Below are 22,001 nucleotides of genomic sequence, written 5' to 3' on the forward strand. Positions count from 1 at the left end.
TGTGTTGGTGAAAGAAGGCAGAAAGAGGAAGGAAGGGAGAAACTAAGTGGTGGCTTTAACCTCTTCCTGGTTGCCCTTTCTGTAGTTTGGAGAGCTTCTGCTTCCAAGCCTTCTGATGCTTCCTCTTCTCATGGTGCTAATAACTCAAGGTGAGTGGAACTTAGCAAACCTTTGGGGTGTCTCCTCCCCTACAGGCTTCTCAGTTCATTCAACACCTGCATCACCAATACCTTACATTAAGTACCTCCCTATATTATCCCACCTGTTACTGTTTTCCTGTCTGTTTATCATTTGACTGAAATGACTAGGGTTAGAGGTGATTGGCATCTGGATCAGAGCAATGACAATGGAAATAGAGAGAAAGATATCTGTTATAATAGGAGTTGGTATCTGACTGGATGTGAAGTGGGTAAGGGAAAAGAAATTAAAGTGATACAAAATTCTTTTTTAGAGTGAACCAAGAAACAAAGAGGAAGAAAAGTCTTTAGGGAAACATGGAATGTGTTGAAATGATCCAGTAAATTGGAAATAAATTTTAAACTAAGAAAGGTAGACATATATATATGTATTTTTTTTTTTTGCCTCCAGGGTTATCACTGGTGCTCGGTGCTTGCACTATGAATCCACTACTCCTGGAGGCCCTATTTTTTCTACTGCTGTTGTTGCTGTTATTATGGTTGTTGTTGGACAGGAAAGAGAGAAATTGAGAGAGGAAGGGAAGTTGGAGAGGGCAAGAGAAAGACAAGACACCTGCCAAGCTGCTTCAATGCTTGTGAAGTGACCTCCCTGCAGGTGGGGAGTTGGGGGCTCTAATCAGGATCCTTGCCTTGGTCCTTGTGTTTTGCACTCTGTGCTCTTAACCTGGTTCACTACCATCTGGCCCCTTTTCTTTTAAGACCAAACAAGTTCTTCCTGGAAAAGCAGAACTATAAACAATATGGCAGCCATCTATGATCAGTACCTGGGCTTGTGTAGTTAGGAATAAAGCATACTGAAAAACAGTGACTTGAATGATTATTACTGAAGATTACTTAAGTCTAGTTTTTCCCACTTTGTTACTACATACCTCCATTGGATGTGAGGCCACTACTTGATAAATGATCTTCATTATTTGACTCACTAGCTTTTGATTCCATATTAAATATTGGTACCTCTTCTTAGAATCTTAAAATGTGAATGCTTCCTTTTTTGTTCTCTTAGTTCTTATCTATAAAAAGAGATGCAATTTTCATTAATAAGGCATGATGTTGAAAAAGTTCATGGAGAGGAAATGACTTTGTATTTGACATTTAGCAATACTTTAAAATACAATAGTTTGAACATGCACGACATTTCCCAGTTTTCCACAGATCAATACAACCCCCACTAGGTCTTCCTCTGCCATCATGTTCTAGGACCTGAACTGTCCCCCACCCCACCCCACCCTAGTTTTTTAAAATTTCTTTATTGGGGGATTAATGTTTTACATTCGACAGTAAATATAATAGTTTGTACATGTATAACATTTCTCCGTTTTCCACATAACAATACAACCCCCACTAGGTCCTCTGTCATCCTTTTTAGACGTGTACTCTCAACCCCACCCACCCCAGAGTCTTTTACTTCGGTGCAGTACACCATCTCCAGTACAAGTTCTGCTTAGTGTTTTCCCTTCTGATGTTGTTTTTCAACTTCTGTATATGAATGAGGGGGAAATTCAGGAACCATCAGAAACAAAAAGAAGCAAGATAAACTAGCCCCTTTATGTTTTCCTTCTACTACAACTATACTATCAACCACAAAAGAAATGTGGCATGGAAGAAAGCATACTCAAGCTGGGTATTTTGTCCATTGAGATTAAATCAGGAGTAGATTAAATCAGACCAGAGCCATGTAAAACTATTAAAATGTCAAAAAAATTGAATAAAATATTTCCTGTTATGAAAATTCTCCCTAATTCTCTACCCCATGTCCACACAAGGCAGATAAACACAAAGCCAAAGAACAGTTAACACAACACTCCAAATGCACTAAATATTCCCAAACAAGAATTTTGGGACATATATTTAAAAAATAAAAAATGGGGCCCAGGAGGTGGTGCACCTGGTTGAGCGCACACACTACAGTGCACAAGGACCTAGGTTCAAAGCTCCTGGTCCCCACCTGTAGGGGGAAAGTGTCACAAGTGGTGAAGCAGGGCTGCAGGTGTCTCTCTGTCTCTCTCCCTCTCTATCTCCCTCTCCCCTCTCAATTTCTCTCTTTCTATCTGATAAATAAGTAAATAAAATATTTAAGAATAAAATAAAAAACATAAAGTGTAAAAGAAAAATGAACAAGAAACAAAACAAGCAAAAAAACCAACAGGAAGAAATGAGAATTTACTAAAGTCAGGAAATAAATAAAAGAACAACAAAAATTGTATCAGAAATTATATATTTAGAATTTCCAAAATTAAAAGCTATGTTCCACTGTAAAGATATATTTGACTATCCATGTACCATATAATATAGCAACCTCTTAGATAAAACAAAAATTACAGGATATGCAATAAGAATTTAGACCCAGTCATAACACATCACTGAATATGAGACAAGTCAGGTGGGCAAAAGAATGCTACAAAAGATTTAGATAAAATAGTCACTAAGATAGATTTTCTGGACATACATCAAACACTACACTTTGATAACAGAAGATGTATTTTCCTTTCAAGCATATTCAAAATCAAAAGTATCAATCATATTCTAAGGCACAAATTAAACATCAGTAATTTCCAAAAAGTAGAAATATTGCAAATGACATCTGGCCACAATGTAATAAAATTAGAAATTAAAAGTGAAACTCAAAAACATAATGGTCTTTCTACCTGGAAATTAAAGGCCTTCTAAACAATTCTTCTGTTTAAATAGAAATTAAAGATTTTCTGAAAAATAATGACAATGAAAACACTACACATCAGAATCTAAGATAAACTGAAAAAGCAAATGAGGAAAATCCGTAGGCCTAAACAATTATTTCAATAAAGATAGAAGAATTAAAACTTAGCTAAAATTTTTTGGAAAAAATTAAAGCAAGCACATGGTTGGAAATAATAAATATAAAAATAGAAATTAATGAGATGAAAAACAACGGGTCAAATTAACAATCACAATTTTGATTCTTAAAAACAAATAGTGGTCTGGGAGGTGGCGCAGTGATAAAGCTTTGGACTCGAGTTCGATCCCCGGCAGCACATGTGCCAGAGTGATGTCTGATTCTTTCTCTCTCCTCTTAGCTTCCTCATTAATAAATAAGTAAAATCTTTATAAAAAAAATAGATCCAGGTTCCAGCCCCCGGATCACCATCTGCAGGGGAGTCTCTTCACAAGCGGTGAAGCAGGTCTGCAGGTGTCTTTCTCTCTCCCACTCTGTCACCCCTCCTCTCTCCATTTCTGTCCTATCCAACAACGATGAGATCAATAACAACAACAATAATAGATACAAGAATAAAACAACAAGGACAACAAAAGGGAATAAATAAATATTTTAAAATAAATAAATAAACTTAGAAAAAAAAACCAAATAGATGTGGTAGTAAGAGGAAGATTACACTGAATACACTGCTTATGATTCTTTCATTAATGATTATAAGTATACAGCGTTTAAAAATTTAAAATGAGCTTTTGAGTTAAAGAGAATTTTTATTAAATAAAACTCCTTGTCAGTTCACTCACAGTTTCTCCCTAAGGTGCCATCTGTCCAAAAACTATTATAGATAAATTATACCTAACTGTGTTTTGTACTATCATTTTTAGAAAATAAGCAGCAGATAAGAAGACATTCCATGGGGAATTCTGGTAAATGGAATGTTATTTGAGATTGCTAGGCAATTCAAACATTCTAAGTACAAGTGACTGTTATTAAAAAAAAATCCATTTCATTGAAACAAGTTTCGCCATGAATGTTGTATAATTTTACTTACACACTAAGTAATTTTGAGATTCTTCAGGATCATGAAAAATACTAAGAAACTTCATATTACTTAGTGATGTTATCATTACAAATTTCAGATAGATCAAAAACATGAAGGAATGAGCAGGTAGGATGATAGCCCAGTGTTAGGAAATCATATACTAATCATGCTACTTGGTACTTAAAGTAGAAAACAGAAATTAAAAGAAAGATAAGGAAAATTATCACTAGAAGTTAGAAGAAAGAAGAATATTCTGTTATGAAACCACATTTATCTTGGCATGAAAAGATAAATATAAGAAACTTATTTTCTAGTATCCACTAGCTGACATGACACCAAGCCAGTGGTGAGTAACAGTATCCCAGAGTGAAATTTTTTTCTCTTATAAAATGAATAGTTTAGTAAGCAAAAGCTATCAGTGGGTAAAATGCAGAGCTTGTATCCATGAGGTCCCAAGTTTGAACTCCAGCACTGTACGTACTTGAGTGCTACTCTGGTTCTCTCTCATTAAGTAAATAAAAACGGATGGCATAAACTATTTCCTTACACAAGAATTTAAAAAACAACCATTTGTAAAGAAGATGCTTAGCACTACTCCTGTTTGCCAATGTAGCTAGTAGCATCATGCACCTTGAAGTAATGAAATTTGCATTTAAAAATAATTTATAATTCAGATTTTCACTATTTTAGGTTAACCATATCTTCAATTTGGTCAAAGTAGTGAATGCTTATCTAGTTTTCATTTAATGTTTTTCTAATTTGACTACAGTTTAAGAATTGAATATAGGGACTGGGCACTGGCACACCCTGTAGAAAATACATATCACCTCGCTTGAGGGCTTGGGTTCAAGTCCTCACCTTCGGGGGGTTGCCTCATGTGTAATGGAGCAGTGCTGCAGCTGTGCCTCCTTTCTTTCTCTACCTCTCCTTCTCTGTCACTCCTCCTCTTAAAAAGAGGGGAGACTCTCTGGGAGCAGTGAAATCTTCATGCAGTTGGTAGAGTAAATAAGTAGATTAGTAATATATTGGGTTGTCAGAAAAGTCATGACTCATTTAAAAAAATTTTTTTTTTAAATTTTCCCCTTTTGTTGCCCTTGTTGTTTATTGTCATCAGTTATTATTGTTGTTGTCATTGCTGTCGTCGTTGTTGGATAGGACAGAGAGAAATCAAGAGAGGTAGGGGAAACAGAGAGGGGGAGATAAAGATAGACACCTGCAAACCTGCTTCACCACCTGTGAAGCAACTCTCATGTAGGTGGGGAGCCAGGGCTCGAACTGGGATCCTTACTCTGGTCCTTACGCTTTGTGCCATGTGTGCTTAACCAGCTGCACTCAATTTTGCATAGAAAAACATAGAAAAATATATTATGATTTTTCCAACAACCAAATAAATGAATATTATTCTATTTGGATGCACAAAATGTTATCAAATTATCAGAAATTTCTGGGAAAAGAATATTTATTACCTTAATAACTTATAAAATTATTGAAAACATTGCAATCCATGATTTAGTGATTATAATATAAACTTAGATTTTTTTTTTTTTTGGTTTCTTACCTATCTTCACACTATCTCATTTTACTTAGTCTCTATTATTCTCTTTTTTAAAACAATTTTTGTATTACCTTTATCTAATTTCTTTAATGGTTTACATTTGATAGTAAATACAACAGTTTGTACATGCATAACATTTCTCAGCTTTCCATATAACAATTCAACCCCCATTAGGTCCTCTGTCATCCTTTTTGGACCTGTACTCTTCCCCCCACACACATACACACCCCAGAGACTTTTACTTTGGTGCAATATACCAACTCCAGTTCAGGTTCTAATTGTGTTTTCTCTTATCTTGTTTTTCAACTTCTGTCTGAGAGTGAAATCATCCATATTCATCCTTCTGTTTCTGACTTATTTCACTTAACATGATTTCTTCAAGCTCCATCCAAGATGGGCTGAAAACAGTGAAGTCACTGTTTTTAGTTGCTTAGTAGTATTCCATTGTGTATATAAGACCACAACTTGCTCAGCCACTCATCTGTTGTTGGACACCTGGGTTGCTTCCAGGTTTTGGCTATTACAAATTGTGCTGCCAAGAACATAGGTATACACAAATCTTTTCTGATGGGTGTGTTGGGTTCCTTAAGATATATCCCCAGGAGAGGAATTGCAAGATCATAGGGTAGGTCCATTTCGAGCATTCTGAGAGTTCTCCAGACTGCTCTCCACAGAGGTTGGACCCATTGACATTCCCATCAGCAGTGCTCCATTGACCCCACAACCTCTCTAGCATTTATTGCTGCTACTTTTTCTGATGTATGACATTCTCACAGGAGTGACGTGGTAGCTCATTGTTATCTTTATTTGCTTTTCTCTGACAATCAAAGACTTAGAACATTTTTTCATGTGCTGCTCAACTTTTAGGATCTCTTCTGTGGTGAATATTCTGTTCATGTCCTCTCCCCATTTTTGGATGGGGTCATTTGTTTTCTTGTTGTTGAGTTTGGCAAGCTCTTTATATATTTTGGTTATCAAACTCTTGTCTGATGTATGACATGTAAAGATCTCCCATTCTGTGAGGGTTCTCTTGGTTTGAGTATTGATTTCTTTTGCTGTGTTCAGAAGCCTTTTAATTTGATGTAGTCCCATAGGTTTATACTTGCCTTAGTCTTCTTTGTAATTGGATTCATTCCACTGAAGATGTCTTTAAAATTTATGTGGAAAAGAGTTCTGCCAATATTTTCCTCCAAGTATCTGATAGTTTCTGGTCTAACATCCAAGTCCTTGATCCACTTGGAATTTACTTTTGTGTTTGGTGAAATATAGTGGTTCAGTTTCATTCTTCTGCATGTTTCAACCCATTTTTTCCAACAACATTTGTTGAGAGACTCTGCTTTCTCCATATAATACTCTGGGCACCTTTGTCAAAGATTAGATGTGGGGGCTTACTTCTGGGCTCTCAATTCTATTCCACTGGTCAGTGTGTCTATTCATGTTCCAGTACCAAGCAGTTTTGATGACAATGGCCCTATAATATAGTCTGAGATCTGGGAGTGTGATGCCTCCAGTTCTGTTCTTTCTTCTCAAGACTGTTTTGGCAATTCTAGGTCTTTTCTGGTTTTAGTTAAAGATTTGTAGCATTTGTTCTATTCTCCTAAAAAAATGTGGTTGGGATCTTGATGGGGATAGCATTAAATTTGTATATGGCTCTGGGTAGTATATTCATGTTGATGATGTTAATTCTTCCAACCCATGAACATGGAATATCTTTCCACTTCTTTGTGTTTTTTTCAATTTCCTTGAGTAGTGACTCATAATTTTCAGTATACAAAACTTTCACTTCTTTGGTTAGGTTTATTCCTAGATATTTTATTGGTTTTGTTACTATAGTAAAAGGAATTGATTTCTGGATTTCAACTTCTAACTTAGTGTTTGCATAGAGGAATGCCACTGACTTTGAATGTTAATTTTGTAGCCTGACACCTTACTGTATAGCCTAATGATTTCCAAAAGCTTCTTGCTGGATTCCTTAGGTTTTTCTATGTATACTAACATGTCATCTGCAAATATGGAGTTTGACTTCTTCTCTTCCTATCTGTATTCCTTTAATTCCTTGCTCCTGCCTGATTGCTATGGCAAGAACTTCCAACACTAAGTTGAATAATAATGGTGATAGTGGGTAGCCCTCTGTGGTACCTGATCTGCGTGGAAATGCTTCCAGTTTTTCACCATTGAGTATGATGTTGGCTGTTGGTTTACTATATATAGACTCCACTATCTTCAGGAATTTTCCAACTATTCCCATTTTTGGTAGCATTTTGATCATAAAGGGATGTTGGATTTTGTCAAATGCTTTTTCTGCATCTATTGATATGACCATATTGTTTTTGGTCTTGCTTTTATTAATGTGCTTGATCATGTTGGTTTATTTACATATATTAAACCAACCTTGCATCACTGGGACAAACCCCACTTGGTCATGATGAACAATCTTTTTAATATACTGCTGTATCTGGTTGGCTAGAATTTTGTTTAATATTTTAGCATCTATGTTCATCAGAGATATTGGTCTGTAGTTTTCTTTTTTGGTTGTGTCCCTGTCTGCTTTTGGTATCAGAGTGATGTTGGCTTCATAGAAGCTGGAAGGGAGTATTCCAGTGTCTTCAATATTCTGGAAGACTTTCAAAAGTAGAGGTATTAGTTCTTCTTTGAAAGTTTTGTAGAATTCACTTGTAAAACCATCTGGTCCAGGACTTTCATTTTGGGGAAGATTTTTGATAACTATTTCGTTAGCTGTGATGGGCCTGTTCATATTATCTAGTTCCTCTTTATTTAATTTCGGAAGTTCATAGATATCTAAGAAATTATCCATTTCTTCCAGATTCTCTAGCTTGGTGGCATATAGTTGTTCATAGAAGCCTCATATGATATGTTGAATTTCTGTGGTGTCTGTTGTGATATCTCCTCTTTCATTTACAATCTCTGATTTATTTGGGTCTTCTCCCTTTTTTGTTTTGTGAGTCTGGCTAAAGGTTTGTCAATTTTGTTCACTCTTTCGAAGAACCAACATTTGCTTTCATTGATCTTTTGTATGGTTTTCTTATTTTCAATGTTATTGATTTCTGCCCTAACTTTAGTGATTTCTGTCCTTGTGGTTGCTTTAGGGTTCCTTTGTTCTTCTTCTTCTAGGTCTTTAAGGTGTGCAATCAGGTTGTTTATTTGTGCTTTTTCTTATTTCCTAATGTATGCTTGTATGGCTATGAACTTCCCTCTCAGTACTGACTTAGTTGTGTCCCAAATATTTAGATAACTGTCTTCATTTTCACTGAATTCTTGAAACGTTTTGATTTCTTCCTTTATTTCCTCTTAGACCCAGTAGTTGTTAAGTAGTATACTGTTGAGTTTCCACATTTTGGGACTATTACTAATCTTTTGTTGATTATTAAGCGTTAGTTTAATTCCACTGTGGTCTGAGAAGATGCTTGGGATGATTTCCATGCTCTTGAATTTGCTGATGCTGTCTTTGTGGCCTAACATATCCTTGAGAATGACCCATGTGGACTTGAGTAGAATGTGTATTCTAGTTTCTTGGGGTGAATGATTCTGAAAATGTCCAATAGTTCTAGTTTATCTATTTCTTCATTTAGCTCCCTCATGTCTTTATTGATTTTCTGCCTGGATGATCTGTCAAGTTGAGAGAGTGGGGTGTTGAAGTCACCTACTATGTGTTGCTGTCAATATATTGCTGTAGCTCTTTCTGTAGATGTTTGATGTATTTAGATGGCTTCTTAAGCTGTGTTTTATTTACATCTCTAAACAAGGTAGAGAGATGAAATCTTGACCTCTTTTGGCCTTTCCAAGATTTATTATCAACAATTCTGATTTAAAATTATGAACAGGTATCCACTAAAAGGAGCCTCACAGTTCTAACAAGTAATAGCTAAATATTCTACTCTGGTTATTTACTTGAAACAGTGCAGAAAAGGCTTTTAAAAAACCACAGACTATGAAAAGTGAATTTTGTGGGAAAATAGTTTATAGGCTTTAGTTTTTGATATATAGTTAAGCTAAAGGTTTTAAAAGTGTCTCCTGGGTTCTTATCCCTTCTCTTTGGTTTCCCAAAAGAACATGATGACTGTGTATACTTATACTTTGTTTCTTGTGAATCAACAGTCTTTACCCTGATTTCTTTTCTTACAGTTACTTTCAAGTGTACCTTTTCTCAAGACTGTGTTAGAATGTGATGTCTCCGTAGTAGGTTTAGAATTTATACTCCATTTTGAATGGGTATGGGTGACTTAAAATGTACTTATAGATTTCTGGATTTGTCAATTACTGACACACGTCCAAAGGATGCTATACCATTCTATATTTCACAAAATTCAGAGACTGGAGATTTTATCAAAACTGACCCACACTCAGGAGAGTCTGCAGGAGTGTTTCCCTCTGGAAACTCTGGTGAACCCTAGAATTGAGCTAAATAGAACATACCTGGATTGGTGCAATCTCAGAAACACAATGAAGTAAATACTAAATATCACACAACACTTCACTTGGAGTTACTGTTAGTTGCTTTACATCACTTTTCATGTCTGCTTTCCTCTTTTGATGTTATCATTGACTATTAGGATTCAAATCCTAACTCCACATATCTACTAGCTTTGTTTCTTTCAGAATCATAATTAGCTTCTATAAGACCAAAAGATGGAGATAAAGAGTATAGGCCTCAAAAGAATAAAAGCTACCTGAGAGAATTCATTTGTAGATTTTACAATAGAGCTTTGACCTGTCTAAAGTGCCACTTATGCTAGTCACACATGAATAACAATACCATATTTATAATTTAAACAGTGCATACTCACTTTTCCATAGTAAATACCTCTTTCTATCTAGAAAGAAGACATGTTTCATTCTGTTCCACTAACAGGTAAGAAGTCAACTTAAAATTCATTGAGTAATGGGGACTGTTGTAATTAATATAAAATTAAACTTTTGAATACCATACTTCATATGATATTCTCATAGGGAGGCACTAAACTTAGAATTAGGAAACTTAATTCAAGTTCTAAAATAGGTGAGAGATAGACAAAGATGTAGTAAGTTAGTATACTACCTGTATACCTTTATAATTCTTAAGTATAAAATTGTAACAAGAGGTACCTTAATATTTCAATATTCTTATTTTCATTTATCCTATTGATAACTGAAAAATTAAAATTTGCTTCATTAATATACAATATTTTATTATCTGACATTTGTTTTCAGAAAGTGTAATTCACAAATTCTTTTTCTTTTAACCATAGCACTGCTCAGCTCTGGTTTATGATAGTGGGGGATTGAACCTGGGACCTTGAAGATTTAGGCATTAGAATATGCATAACCATTATGCTCTCTACTTCACTCCACAAGTTTACTTTCAATACTAAGATTGTGACAACAGCTTTTGGGCTTATCATATATATGAAAGTATATATGAAAGTATATTTATGAAAGTATATATATGAAAGTATATTTTAAGGGCTAGAAAAATAGCTCATAAGGTCGGATGTGTGCATTATCCTGCATGTAGCCTAGATTTGAGCCTTAGCAACTACATGGGAGGTGCTCTAGCAATAGAAGAAGCTCTAGTGCTGAGATCTCTCTCTCTGAAAAAGTGGCCTGGAGCAGTGAAACTGCACCTATGTGAGGCCCCAGTTTCACACACAGAGAAAAGCATATTTTAATGCATTGTTTATAATAGTTATCTAGCCTATATTTGTGCTCCTTTTGGTCAAATGCTAGTTTTGTTGGTGCAGGTCTCATTGACATCATCAAAATAATGCAGTGAATAAACTTAGAAACATATACTCCTATTTATCTACATTCTCAGATTTGCCTTTTCTCCAGATATAGCCTAAACTGACTTAGAATGATCTGTTGAATATCATCTGACAATTTGATTTGCGTTTAACTGTGTAGAAGAAACTTTTGATAAGGCAATAGTTCTTATAGTTGGCTATAAAAAGGTTGAAAGATTTGTCTGGTGACTCAGAAATAACAGTGGAGTTGAGATGAAAAACAACTTTTGGAATATATTAGTGGAATCTAAGTGAGTAGTTGATATGTGGGGAAAAAAAGAATGATAATGCCCAATGTGCAGAAGCAGGACTAGTAAAAAGAAATTAAAGGAGGTCAATTCTACTTCAGGGGTATAGATGGAATAAAGTGTATACAATGAGCTTCAAGCTGAAGCTGAAGGAGCATTTGTAGGAATGACAACTGTGTTGGATGAGAAGATTTGTAAATCTTAACCTGGAATTTCTATGATTTCCTATAGAATACAGCAGCAAGACAGAAATATGCTGACTTATCACAGGCTATTTCAGTCAATTACAAAGTCAGGAAAATCCCACTACTTCTAGCAAATTTCATTGTATCTTGCTTAAAAAAATTTTTGGTTTGGGGGATCAGGTGATAGTGCAGCGGGTTAAGGGCACATGGCATGAAAAGCAAGGGTAAGAATCTCAGTTCGAGGCCCCCATGCTCCCCACCTGCGCGGGGGGTGGGGGGTTTGCTTCACGGCTGGCGAAGCAGGTTTGCAGATGTCTGTCTTTCTGTCTGTCTCTCTGTCTCCCCTCCTCTTTCAATTTCTCTCTGTCTTATCCAACAGCAACAACAGCAATGACAACAATAAATAATAACAACAATCAGGGCAACAAAAAAAAATGGGAGAAATGGCCTTCAGGAGCAGTGGATTTGTAGTGCAGGCACCGAGCCCCAGAAATAACCCTGGAGGCAAAAAAATGGTTTTAGATAAATATGTATATTTCTGTCCCTTTAACACCACTTTATATATATTTACAGTCACCTTAAATTCACCTAAATATTTCTTCATGTTCTCACTGAACCTATTGGCTAGGGAGCTCTCTGATAGTGACAACATAAACCATATTTGCCAAATCAGATTATTGCAGTTTTCTTCTACTCGGACCCATGTCCATTTAATTATCATGTTCTGTTCAGCCTATTCTGTACTATATTTGAGCTCAATACAAGACTTAAGTGAGCTTCTCAGTCATTAGGGATGAATCCTTAAATATGCAGTGTAGCTGATTAACTCTCATTGTCTTCTTTCATGTTTTGATCAACTCATAGACTTACTACAAAAACCTCAAGATAGTCTTTCTCACTTCAGTTTATTATGTTTTGCATTTCCTTTAAATTACAGCCATTATGCATAATTTGCTCACACTTGGATTTTAACTGGAGGCTTTTAACCAGGAAGTACAATTTACAGCAGTTGGGTAGAAAATACACTGAGGGGAGTCGGGCAGTAGCACAGCAGGTTAAGTGCACATGGCGCAAAGCTCAAGGACCGGCGCAAGAATCCTGGTTCGAGCCCCCAGCTACCCACCTGCAAGGGAGTCGCTTCACAGGTGGTGAAGCATGTCTGCAGGTATCTATATCTCCCCTTCTCTGTGTTCCCCTCCTCTCTCCATTTCTCTCTGTCCTATCTAACAATGACATCAATAACAACAACAACAAAAAAAAACCAAGGGCAACAAAAGGGAATATATATATATAAGAAAATGCACTGAGTTGGGGCTGGGGGAGCTAGCACAATGGTTATAAAAAAGGTTTTCATGCCTAAGACTGCAAAGGCCCCAGGTTCAATCCACAGCACCATTGTGAGCCAGTGCTGAGCAGTGGTTAAGAAAAAAAAAAATTAACTGAGTACAAGCAGAGGCCATTTATGAGGCCATAAATGTAGTGCAACTTAGGAAAGTAAGTGAAACTTAACTCTAAAGTAGGCAAATGATCAAAGAAAACTGCTGCTGAAAGTGGCATAGGGACTGACTACAAATGAGTGTGAAGTCTTCTTTTATTCTAGGTGATAAAAATGGGTCAACCACCCTACTAGGGAAAGAGAGAGGCAGACTGAGAGTATGGATCAGCCAGTCAACGCCCATGTTCAGCAGGGAAGCAATTACAGAAGCCAGACCTTCCACCTTCTGCATCCCACAATGACCTTGGGTCCATACTCCCAGAGGGACAAAGAATGAGAAAGCTATCAGGGGAGGGGATGGGATACAGAGATCTAGTGGTGGGAACTGTGTGGAGTTGTACCCCTCCTATCCTACAGTTTTGTTAATGTTTCCTTTTTTAAATAAAAAAAAGTGGGTCAAAATTAAATTGTGGTGTTAATGGCACAATTACATAAATCTATTAAAAATCATTTTACACTTAAAACTTTACACTTAAAATAATTCAGCCTTATGGTATGTAGATTTTATTTCGAGAGGTTTGAAAGGAAAGTGACTGCCTACTCTTTGTAGGTATATTTTTTCATGATGTTGTGGAGGTTTTTAGAAGTAGAGGTACAGTTATTTGCCTGGGTCCCAGAATCAATTAAACCTGAACACTTTTCCCCTACACCTTGGAGACTCTAAAATGGATTTTATCCAGATTTTAACATTCCCCTCACATGTTAACACGTTGGCACAAAGTCTTGGACTGGACCTTGTATGTGACAAACTCTTGAGGACTATCCAATGGCATCCTAGCTAAGAGTCATGTCTAAGGTCTTGTACAAATCTACTTTGCACCTTTATTATATTATCAAGAGCAAATACAGTGATATATTCATAAGATTAGAGGAAAGTTTAAAACTTGCTGTAAGTGCTAGACTGGATCTTTCCTATGCATTGTTACTTTTCCTTTCTCCCCAACTGTCACATTCAAATCCTTCCCTTGGAATGTACAGGTTTCAGGAGAACAAATGCCGGGATAGCCTGAGGGTACTTCTTCCCGAGCTAGTGCTCTCTGGGTTGGAGAGAACTCAACTGGAGCTGATCTAGGCTGCTGTGTGGGAGAGGGATCAGGAACGCGTGCTGCACCAACTTCCGCAGGAGATACACTCTGGAACTCTCGGAGCCGGAAAGCAATTTCCAAGTGTCTTTAATCAGAAGAGCAGCTGTTTTTATACTCTCCAAGTAGGATGGAAACAGGATGTGATATAGAGAGGGTGGAGAGAAAAGTGACTGGTGAAAATCAGAGTGTGACAAGGAGGGGGCGGAACAGGCGAGAATCCTATAACTGAACCACCAATGCCCTGGAGTGCTTTATGTAAAAGTGATTTATGTAAATAGACCAAACCTTTGGATCAGTAAATCCCTATATAGCCATATGGATAAGAAGAAGCCAGGGGGAGATGGCAACTACCCAACAAACAAAGATCTCTATTACTGTACCACCACCACTCCAGCTACAGAACTTTAAAATATTCATCATTACAAAACAGGTCCTCTGTGATTTATGAGTAAAATAACATGTAATTATTTCCTGTAGTTGGTACAATGAATTGTCATAGATCTGGTGGCTTAAACAGTAGGCAGATCCAAAAATCCTCAGGAAGCTGAAATCAGTGTTGGCATGATTGTCATCCCTCCAGAAGCTCTAGTGGAGACTGTTTCTTTTCTCTTCCAGCTGCTGCCATTTCCTTAACTTGTGGCCTCATCACTCCAGTGTCTGACTCTGAGGTCATCTGTGTTCTCCTCTTCTGTCTGTATTAAATCTCTCCCTACTTCTCTCTTATAAGTTTGCAGTGAGCCCACCCACATAACCCAGTATAATTTTCTCCTCTGAAGATCTTTGATTAAACATACAAGGACTCTTTTTTCTTATAACACTTACAGGTTCCAAGGATTAGGACTTTGTACTTTGGTCCAAGCATAACATGCTGCATCATACAGTTTGGGGCCGTCTATTTTGGGAACAGGCAGTTCACAGGAGGTCCTATTTCATAAACCATGGAATTTTTAAGTTAATTAATTATGGACAGAGATATAAATTGAGAGGGAAAGAGGATATATATATATATATATATATATAGAGAGAGAGAGAGAGAGATAGGAATACCTGCAGCACTGCTCACTGCTTGTAAAGCTTCATCTCTGTAAATGGGAACTGGGGACCTGAACCTGGGTCTTTGTATACTGTAATGTGTGTGGTCTACTAGGTGTGCCACCACCCAAATCATGGGAGTTCTAAAGTGAGCGACCCTAATGTACTTGTCAACACTTAATCCTCTTTGTAAAAGCACAATTGTAAAGACAGCCAATCTCATGAAATTAGCTGTCACAACTCCATCCCAATTTATTTTAAAATATAATAATATCTCTAGGCATAAACATCATTTTACCCACAGTACAGACAGCAGTGTAAGATTAAGTATGGAACAGAGGTAGGAATACCAGACCTTTTCCACCATTTGCCACTGCTCAGCTCTGGTTTATGTTGGTGCAGGGGATTGAACCTGGGACCTCAAAGCCTCAGGCACAAGTCTTGCAGAACCATTATGCTGTCTCCCCCACCCCCTCAATGGGAGGTCTGATGAATAAATGGTAAAAGGAAACCAACAATAACAGAAATCTCTGCGAAGGAGCTAACCTTAATCAGATTCAATTTTCCCAGGGTATTAAAGTACAGCAAAATACACAAACAAAACCTGGAACATCTGGAGTGGGGCATTTGGAGCTGAGTTTCCTGGAAAAGGATGAAGTCTGAGAACTCGCTGTGTCTCTTATCATTGAGGGAAAGCTCAGGTTAATGCCTGGGAGGACTCCAGCTGCAAGGGTCCTTGCATGGTCTTTACTCATTTTGGGTAAAAAGGTGGTGTCTGTCCAGGACCAGACTTCCTCCCCCCCCACTCCTCCCGAGGTCCCAGGAAGCCCAGTCGCAGGGGAGCATCCCCGGGCCGTCGCCCCAGGGCCCCAGTGGGTCACTTGGCACGGAGCCAAGGAGTCCCAGAGGCAGCGCCGACATCCTCGTCCCCGCCGTGGGGCTCGCGATCCCCGAAAACAGCAGCAGCCCGTCCCAGTGGAGAAGCAATTTATCAGGCATCTACCAAGTGCAAAACAATCCGCGACTGCAGGGGAGGGAAGTCAGGAGGTGACATTCGGGCTCCTCCGGAGAGGGCGGGTCCCTCGCCCGGCGCCAGCCCCCCGCACCCCGCCTCTACCTGCCACCAACGCCTCCTCCTAAGAGACCGGCCGCATCCCGGCGGGGGCGCTGGCGGGCGCGGCGCCGCTCCCGCGTCCACCCGCGGCAGTGGGCTGGCTCGTGTCTGCGGGCGCGGGACCCTGCCCCGCTCCACGTCGGCTCCTGGCGGCCGCGAACTACCGTTGGCCACTGGGCGGAGCCTGGGGAGCCGCGGGGTCCTCGACCACACCCCCAACGCCGTCCCGGGGCAACCGAGCACAAGGCCCCCAGCGCGCCCCTCCTGCGGGGACCCAGGGGGCTGCACCTTTCACGCAGCCAGACCCCAATCCGGGCCACGCCTCCCCCAGAAGCCGCCCAGGATCCTGCCTCCACTTAGACTCGTGGCCACTCGACGGCTCAAGCTTTTCCTGCAGCGTGCCTTGCACGCCTTCTCCTGAACACCCCAGGACCTTCTCCAAAGGGGCCTCCCCAGTACTTCCCGACCCTGACAGCCCCCTCTCTCAACTTCTCCCTAAGGGTCAAGCCCAGTCTAGGCCTTCCCCTGCCCCCATCTAGTGACAATTCACTACCCCCCCCCCACCCCAAAAGTCATGTTTTAAGATGTACAGGATTCGGGTTGAGTAGTTCTACCTTCACTTAATGCTGTTTCCACTGTCCCGGATGGCTTTTCAAAGTTCAAAAGCGGTCTTCCCGGGGCAGCTGGTCCTCCTGCCTCCGGAGAGTTGTTTCTTTTCTCTGGGTTTCAGTTGCTCTCTGTCGTCATCGCTAATATAGAATTTACGAGGTTGTAAGATTGCACACTAAAACCTTTCCATTACTGCCCAGTGAATCAAATAGAAGGCAGGACTCCACAAAGGCTTGAGGGTTGTAGATGCAAAGTATGGTGTCAGTACTGAGAATATAAATAAATCCCACATCTCATAATGTAGCTATACAATGTGATTAAAATAGTATTGAATATCAGCATATATTGTTTTATTATATAAATTATATACCTATAATTTATTTTCCCATTTTTAATTTGGGATTAATAGTGGATTTGTAAGATTACAGGATAGTAGTTCTGAACCACACCCACCGCCAAGGTTGTGTCCCCAGCCTCCCACCTTCTAAAGATAACAGATAACCACCATAGATCTCATAAAGCCTTAGAAACAGTTTGTTTGCTATTTTTCTCTTTTGTATGCTATATATATTTAAATATATATTTAAAATGTTATTTTAATGATAAAAAGACAGAGAGACAGATAGAGACAGACTATAAAGCACTGTTCAATTCTGGTTTATGGTTCATAGTGCGGGGGACTGAACCTGGGACCTTGGAGCCTCAGGCATGAAAGTCATTTTGCATAGCCATTATGTTGTCTCCCCAGCATCTCTTTCTTTTTCTTTTCTTTTTGCAAGTTCATGTATTTTCAGTTCTTTAGATGCCACATATGAGTGAAACCATCTGGTAATTGTCTTTCATCTCTTTACTTATTTTGCTAAGCATAATCACCTCCAGTACTATCCATTTTGTCCCAAAAGACACAATACCGGCTTTTTGATTGGAGAGTAGTATTCCATGGAGTATATATCCCATAACTTCCTTTGCCAGTCATCTGTCAATGGACATTAGGCTGCTCCCGTTCTTTGGCTATTGTGAATAGTGCAGCTATGAACAAAGGGTGCGTATGCCCCTTTGTATTAGTGCTTGAGTGTCCTTTTAATAAATTCCTAAGAGTAGTTTTGCTGGATCATAAGCATAACTATAATTTAAATTAATTCATTTGTTGACTTAGAGCTTCTCCAGAAACACTATCACATATAAAGTCTTTAATAAAGACTTTCAGATACTATTGTAAGTGTATAGGTTATAAAAGAATGTTTGTTCTCTTTAAAGTTGACTGAGACTTTAACTTTTTAAAATTTATTAGACAGAGGAACATTAAGGGGTAAGAGGGAGGTAGAGTAAGAGAGACACATGCAGCACTACTCCACCTCTCTTGCAACTTTCCCCTGTAGGTGGAGATGGGGGGTTGGTTTGAACCCGAGTTCTTGAACATTTTAACATATATGCTCTACTGAGTACACTGCCCTGCCTTCTTGATTGAGACTTTAAAAATAAATCTTATTGACATAATTTTCACCTACAATAATATTCATTTATTTCAAATGTACAGAGTGATTCTTTGTCATAATGGTTAAAGTATTGGACTCTAAAGAATAAGGCCCCAAGTTCAATCCCTAGCATCACTTGTTTCAGAGTGATATTCTGGTCATCTTTCTCATAAATAAATAAACAAATAAATACCAAAAAGTGCACAGAATACACACACACACACACACACACACACACACACACACACACACACACACACACATCAATGCTGCACTCAAGATGTAGAACATTTCTGTCCACACAGAAAGTTCCTTTGCATCTCTTTGTAGTCAGCCCCTCCTCCAAGGGATATGAGTAGAGTTTTTACAAATACAAGCCCATAAGTTTATTTGTTTTCAGAATGGACCCTTTATTTTGCAAAAGAATGGGGGGAGTGTAGAAGTAGAAGTCAGGAAGCAGATTTTATTAAACAAAGACAAATTTCTTCTTCTTCTCTTTGCTGTATTCCTGCCATTGATGTACATTTGCTATTATCGCTACTGACTTTGAATCTAGCTCTACTTCTTTCCAATACTGTTCTTTCTGCTAAGCTATTTTCTTATGAAGATGTTTTACTTCTCTTTTAAAAATATGTCTTGAATATATGTTTGTCAACTTCTGAATAATTTACTGTAATTGCCCCTGTAACTGTTACAACTTCTGCAGGAAAACATCTAATATTTAGAATATAGTATCAGGTACTGTTTGGCTCCTCATACATCTGACTTCAACCGTATCATAATAGTGAAGTAATGAAATAGTGATCATAGTAATTATATTTGACAATGTTTCTTTGTCTTTTACAAGTATGTTTTTAAAACTATTGTGGTAAAATACAGCATAAAATCTGCCATTTTAACCATTTTAGGTGTGCAGTCCTGTGGCAGTATTTTTACCTTGGTTTATAATAATCACCATCATCCATCTTCAGTACTATTTTATCTTCCTAAATGAAAATTCTGCATCCATTAAACACAAGTTTTAGAATCGTCATCCATCCCTGGTATACATGTTCTATTTTCAGTCTCTATGAATGTGCTACCTTTAATGGTTTTGTTTGTTTATTTGTTTGTTTTGCGCTCACTAGAGCTTCACTGATCCATGTTGTGGATTTTTTCTTTTCCAGATTTAAAGAGAGATAGGGACAGGGGAGACTACATAATGGTTATGCAAATAACTGAACTGAACAATGCTCTGGTTTCTTTCTTTGTGTATCTATCTGCACCCCTCTCTCTTTCACTCTGTCTGTCTCTCTCATTAAATAAATAAAATTTTAAAAGAGAAATATGGAGGCAATGAGAGAGAGGAAGACATCACAGCATTGAAGCCTCTGCCAATGTGGTGGGGGCTGAGCTCAAACCTAGGTCATGAACATGGCAAAGCGAGCACACCATCTAAATGAGGTATTTTTCACTGACCCCTTTCTTAGTATCTTACTAAGGCAAACCATACAGTATTCATTCTTCTGTGACTGGTTTGTTTTACTTATCATAATGTCTTTAAAATTCATTCATGATATAATATATATGAGAATGCCTTCCTTTCCGAGACTAATACTTCAATGTAAGAGTCTACTATATATTGTTGTCTATTCATCTGTTGGAGTCCTTTGTTTTTTAAATCTAATGTTATTGCATTTAGTTTTGATGGTTATATGCAATATAATACTGGTGCTTCAATCATAATGCAGAACATTTTGGTCTTTCCTAAGGGATTTGACTGAATGTACTTAGATAGTTTGTGACAGACTTTTGATAGCTGGTGAAAAAGTAGCTGTGACCTGGGGAAATAGATCAATAGGTAGAGGATCAAGTTTCAAGTGTAAAGTCCTGAGTTCAAAACCCTGCTCCATATATGCCAGAGGAATGCTTTGATTCTTTCTACCTGTTGGTAAATGCACAAGTGAGCAAATGCTATAAACAGCATATCTAATACCACTTTGTCTTCCTCATTTTTCACAGAATCACACTTTTGTTTGAATGTGAACACAACACTTAAATGATACTACTTTGAGGGGGGTTCTAGCAAATCTTTATTCAATGCATATTTGATGCTTTCATTCCTCATTCAAGCTACTATTTTCAGGAGGGACTTTTTGTCATTTAAGAGGGAAGGACTGTTGGGAAGGTTGCCTCAGTCTTTCGGAGACACGTGAACTGATATTTCCTTTCCTGTCTTTGAAAGGTTGCCTAGAGAAATTGTGCAAACTTTAAAATAAAGTCACTTTTTTGTTCATTTGGGATGGTTTTCAGATGCTCTTCCTAGGAAAGAAAGACTAAATAACAGGTCAAACACTCAGTTTAACATTTTTTCTACTTTTCCTTTAATGATTTCTTTGAGAGACAGAAAAACCACTAGATGTCACTCCTGACTTAATTTTTACAGTGACATTTCAATCTTTGGAATATTAACATCAGAACAGTTTACAAAAGCTGATAATTTTTTTAAAAATCACATTTCAGCTAATAATAAAAATAAGCACATTAGTGACCACATGAAAATTTGAAAAGAACAAATTGGTTTTTCTCTAATTGATATATTTAATTGATGATTTCTAATATTTGGAAATAGTGATTAGAGTGACAGTGAAGAATGCTGGTATCCTGGAAGATAGTCCTGTATTAGAGCATAGGACTTGCATATCTGAAGCCCTACATGCACTAGGTTCACTCCTCTGTAATTCCATCTGCCAGAGCTGAGTGATGCTCTAATCTCTCACATTTTCTATCTCTCATTTAAAAAAAATCTTAAAAATGAAATGAAAGAGTATTAGGGATCTGGAGATAGTTCACCAAGTAGACTCTGGGTTTTACCATGCATGAGCCCCTGGATTCTAGCCCTGGCATCACATGAGGACATGGATGATATCATGGTCCATAGATGGTGGACCAGTACTGCAGAATACACTTTTATTGGGGGTCGGGCGGTAGCTCAGCGGGTTTAGTGCAGGTGGTGTAAAGCGCAAGGTCCAGCGGAAGGATCCCGGTTCTAGCCCCTGGCTCCCCACCTGCAGGGAAATCTTCATAGGCGGTGAAGCAGGTCTGCAGGTGTCTATCTTTCTCTCCCCTCTCTTGTCTTCCCCTCCTCTCTCGATTTCTCTCTGTCCTACCCAACAACTAATGACATCAACAACAACAATAATGACCACAAGGAGGCTACAACAAGGGCAACAAGGGGGGTGGATAATCTCCAGGAGCAGTGGATTCATGGTGCAGGCACTGAGCCCCAGAAATAACCCTGGAGGCAAAAAAAAAAATCCACTTTTATTGTCTGCCACTACCTTTCTCTACTCTCCACCCTTCTTTAAGTTTAAATAATAATTTAAAAAAATTGTTCCAGGGTGACCACTCAGTGGTGGTATGTAGAGAGGCCCTGAAACTATATTTTAAAAGCGGAGGTGTAAGAATGCCTAATAGAGTCAGTGAAATAGTTCATTTGGATAGTGTATAGCTTTG

General features: G+C 38.2%; 1 protein-coding gene across 10 annotated transcripts in view; it reads right to left on the reverse strand.

Annotated features, from left to right (window-relative positions):
• The window catches only part of CCDC158 (coiled-coil domain containing 158), a 91,327-nt gene extending 74,219 nt beyond the window's left edge, over positions 1-17,108 (reverse strand). For 7 of the 10 annotated variants that reach the window (XM_060187901.1, XM_060187898.1, XM_060187899.1 and 4 more), the window contains exons 1-2: positions 16,426-16,566; positions 1,067-1,207 (exon numbers count right to left, since the gene is read on the reverse strand). In XM_060187901.1, coding sequence (XP_060043884.1) covers positions 1,067-1,136 — 70 coding nt within the window. In that variant the 5' untranslated portion in view covers positions 1,137-1,207; positions 16,426-16,566. Of the gene's footprint in view, positions 1-1,066; positions 1,208-3,689; positions 3,768-15,854; positions 15,959-16,425; positions 16,567-17,036 lie in introns of those variants that run through there. The other 3 variants (XM_060187897.1, XM_060187895.1, XM_060187896.1) reach the window with 3 other exon arrangements.
• Positions 17,109-22,001: the final 4,893 nt, after the last annotated feature.

Source organism: Erinaceus europaeus, chromosome 3 (assembly GCF_950295315.1).
Source record: "Erinaceus europaeus chromosome 3, mEriEur2.1, whole genome shotgun sequence".
Taxonomy (NCBI): Eukaryota; Metazoa; Chordata; class Mammalia; order Eulipotyphla; family Erinaceidae; genus Erinaceus; species Erinaceus europaeus.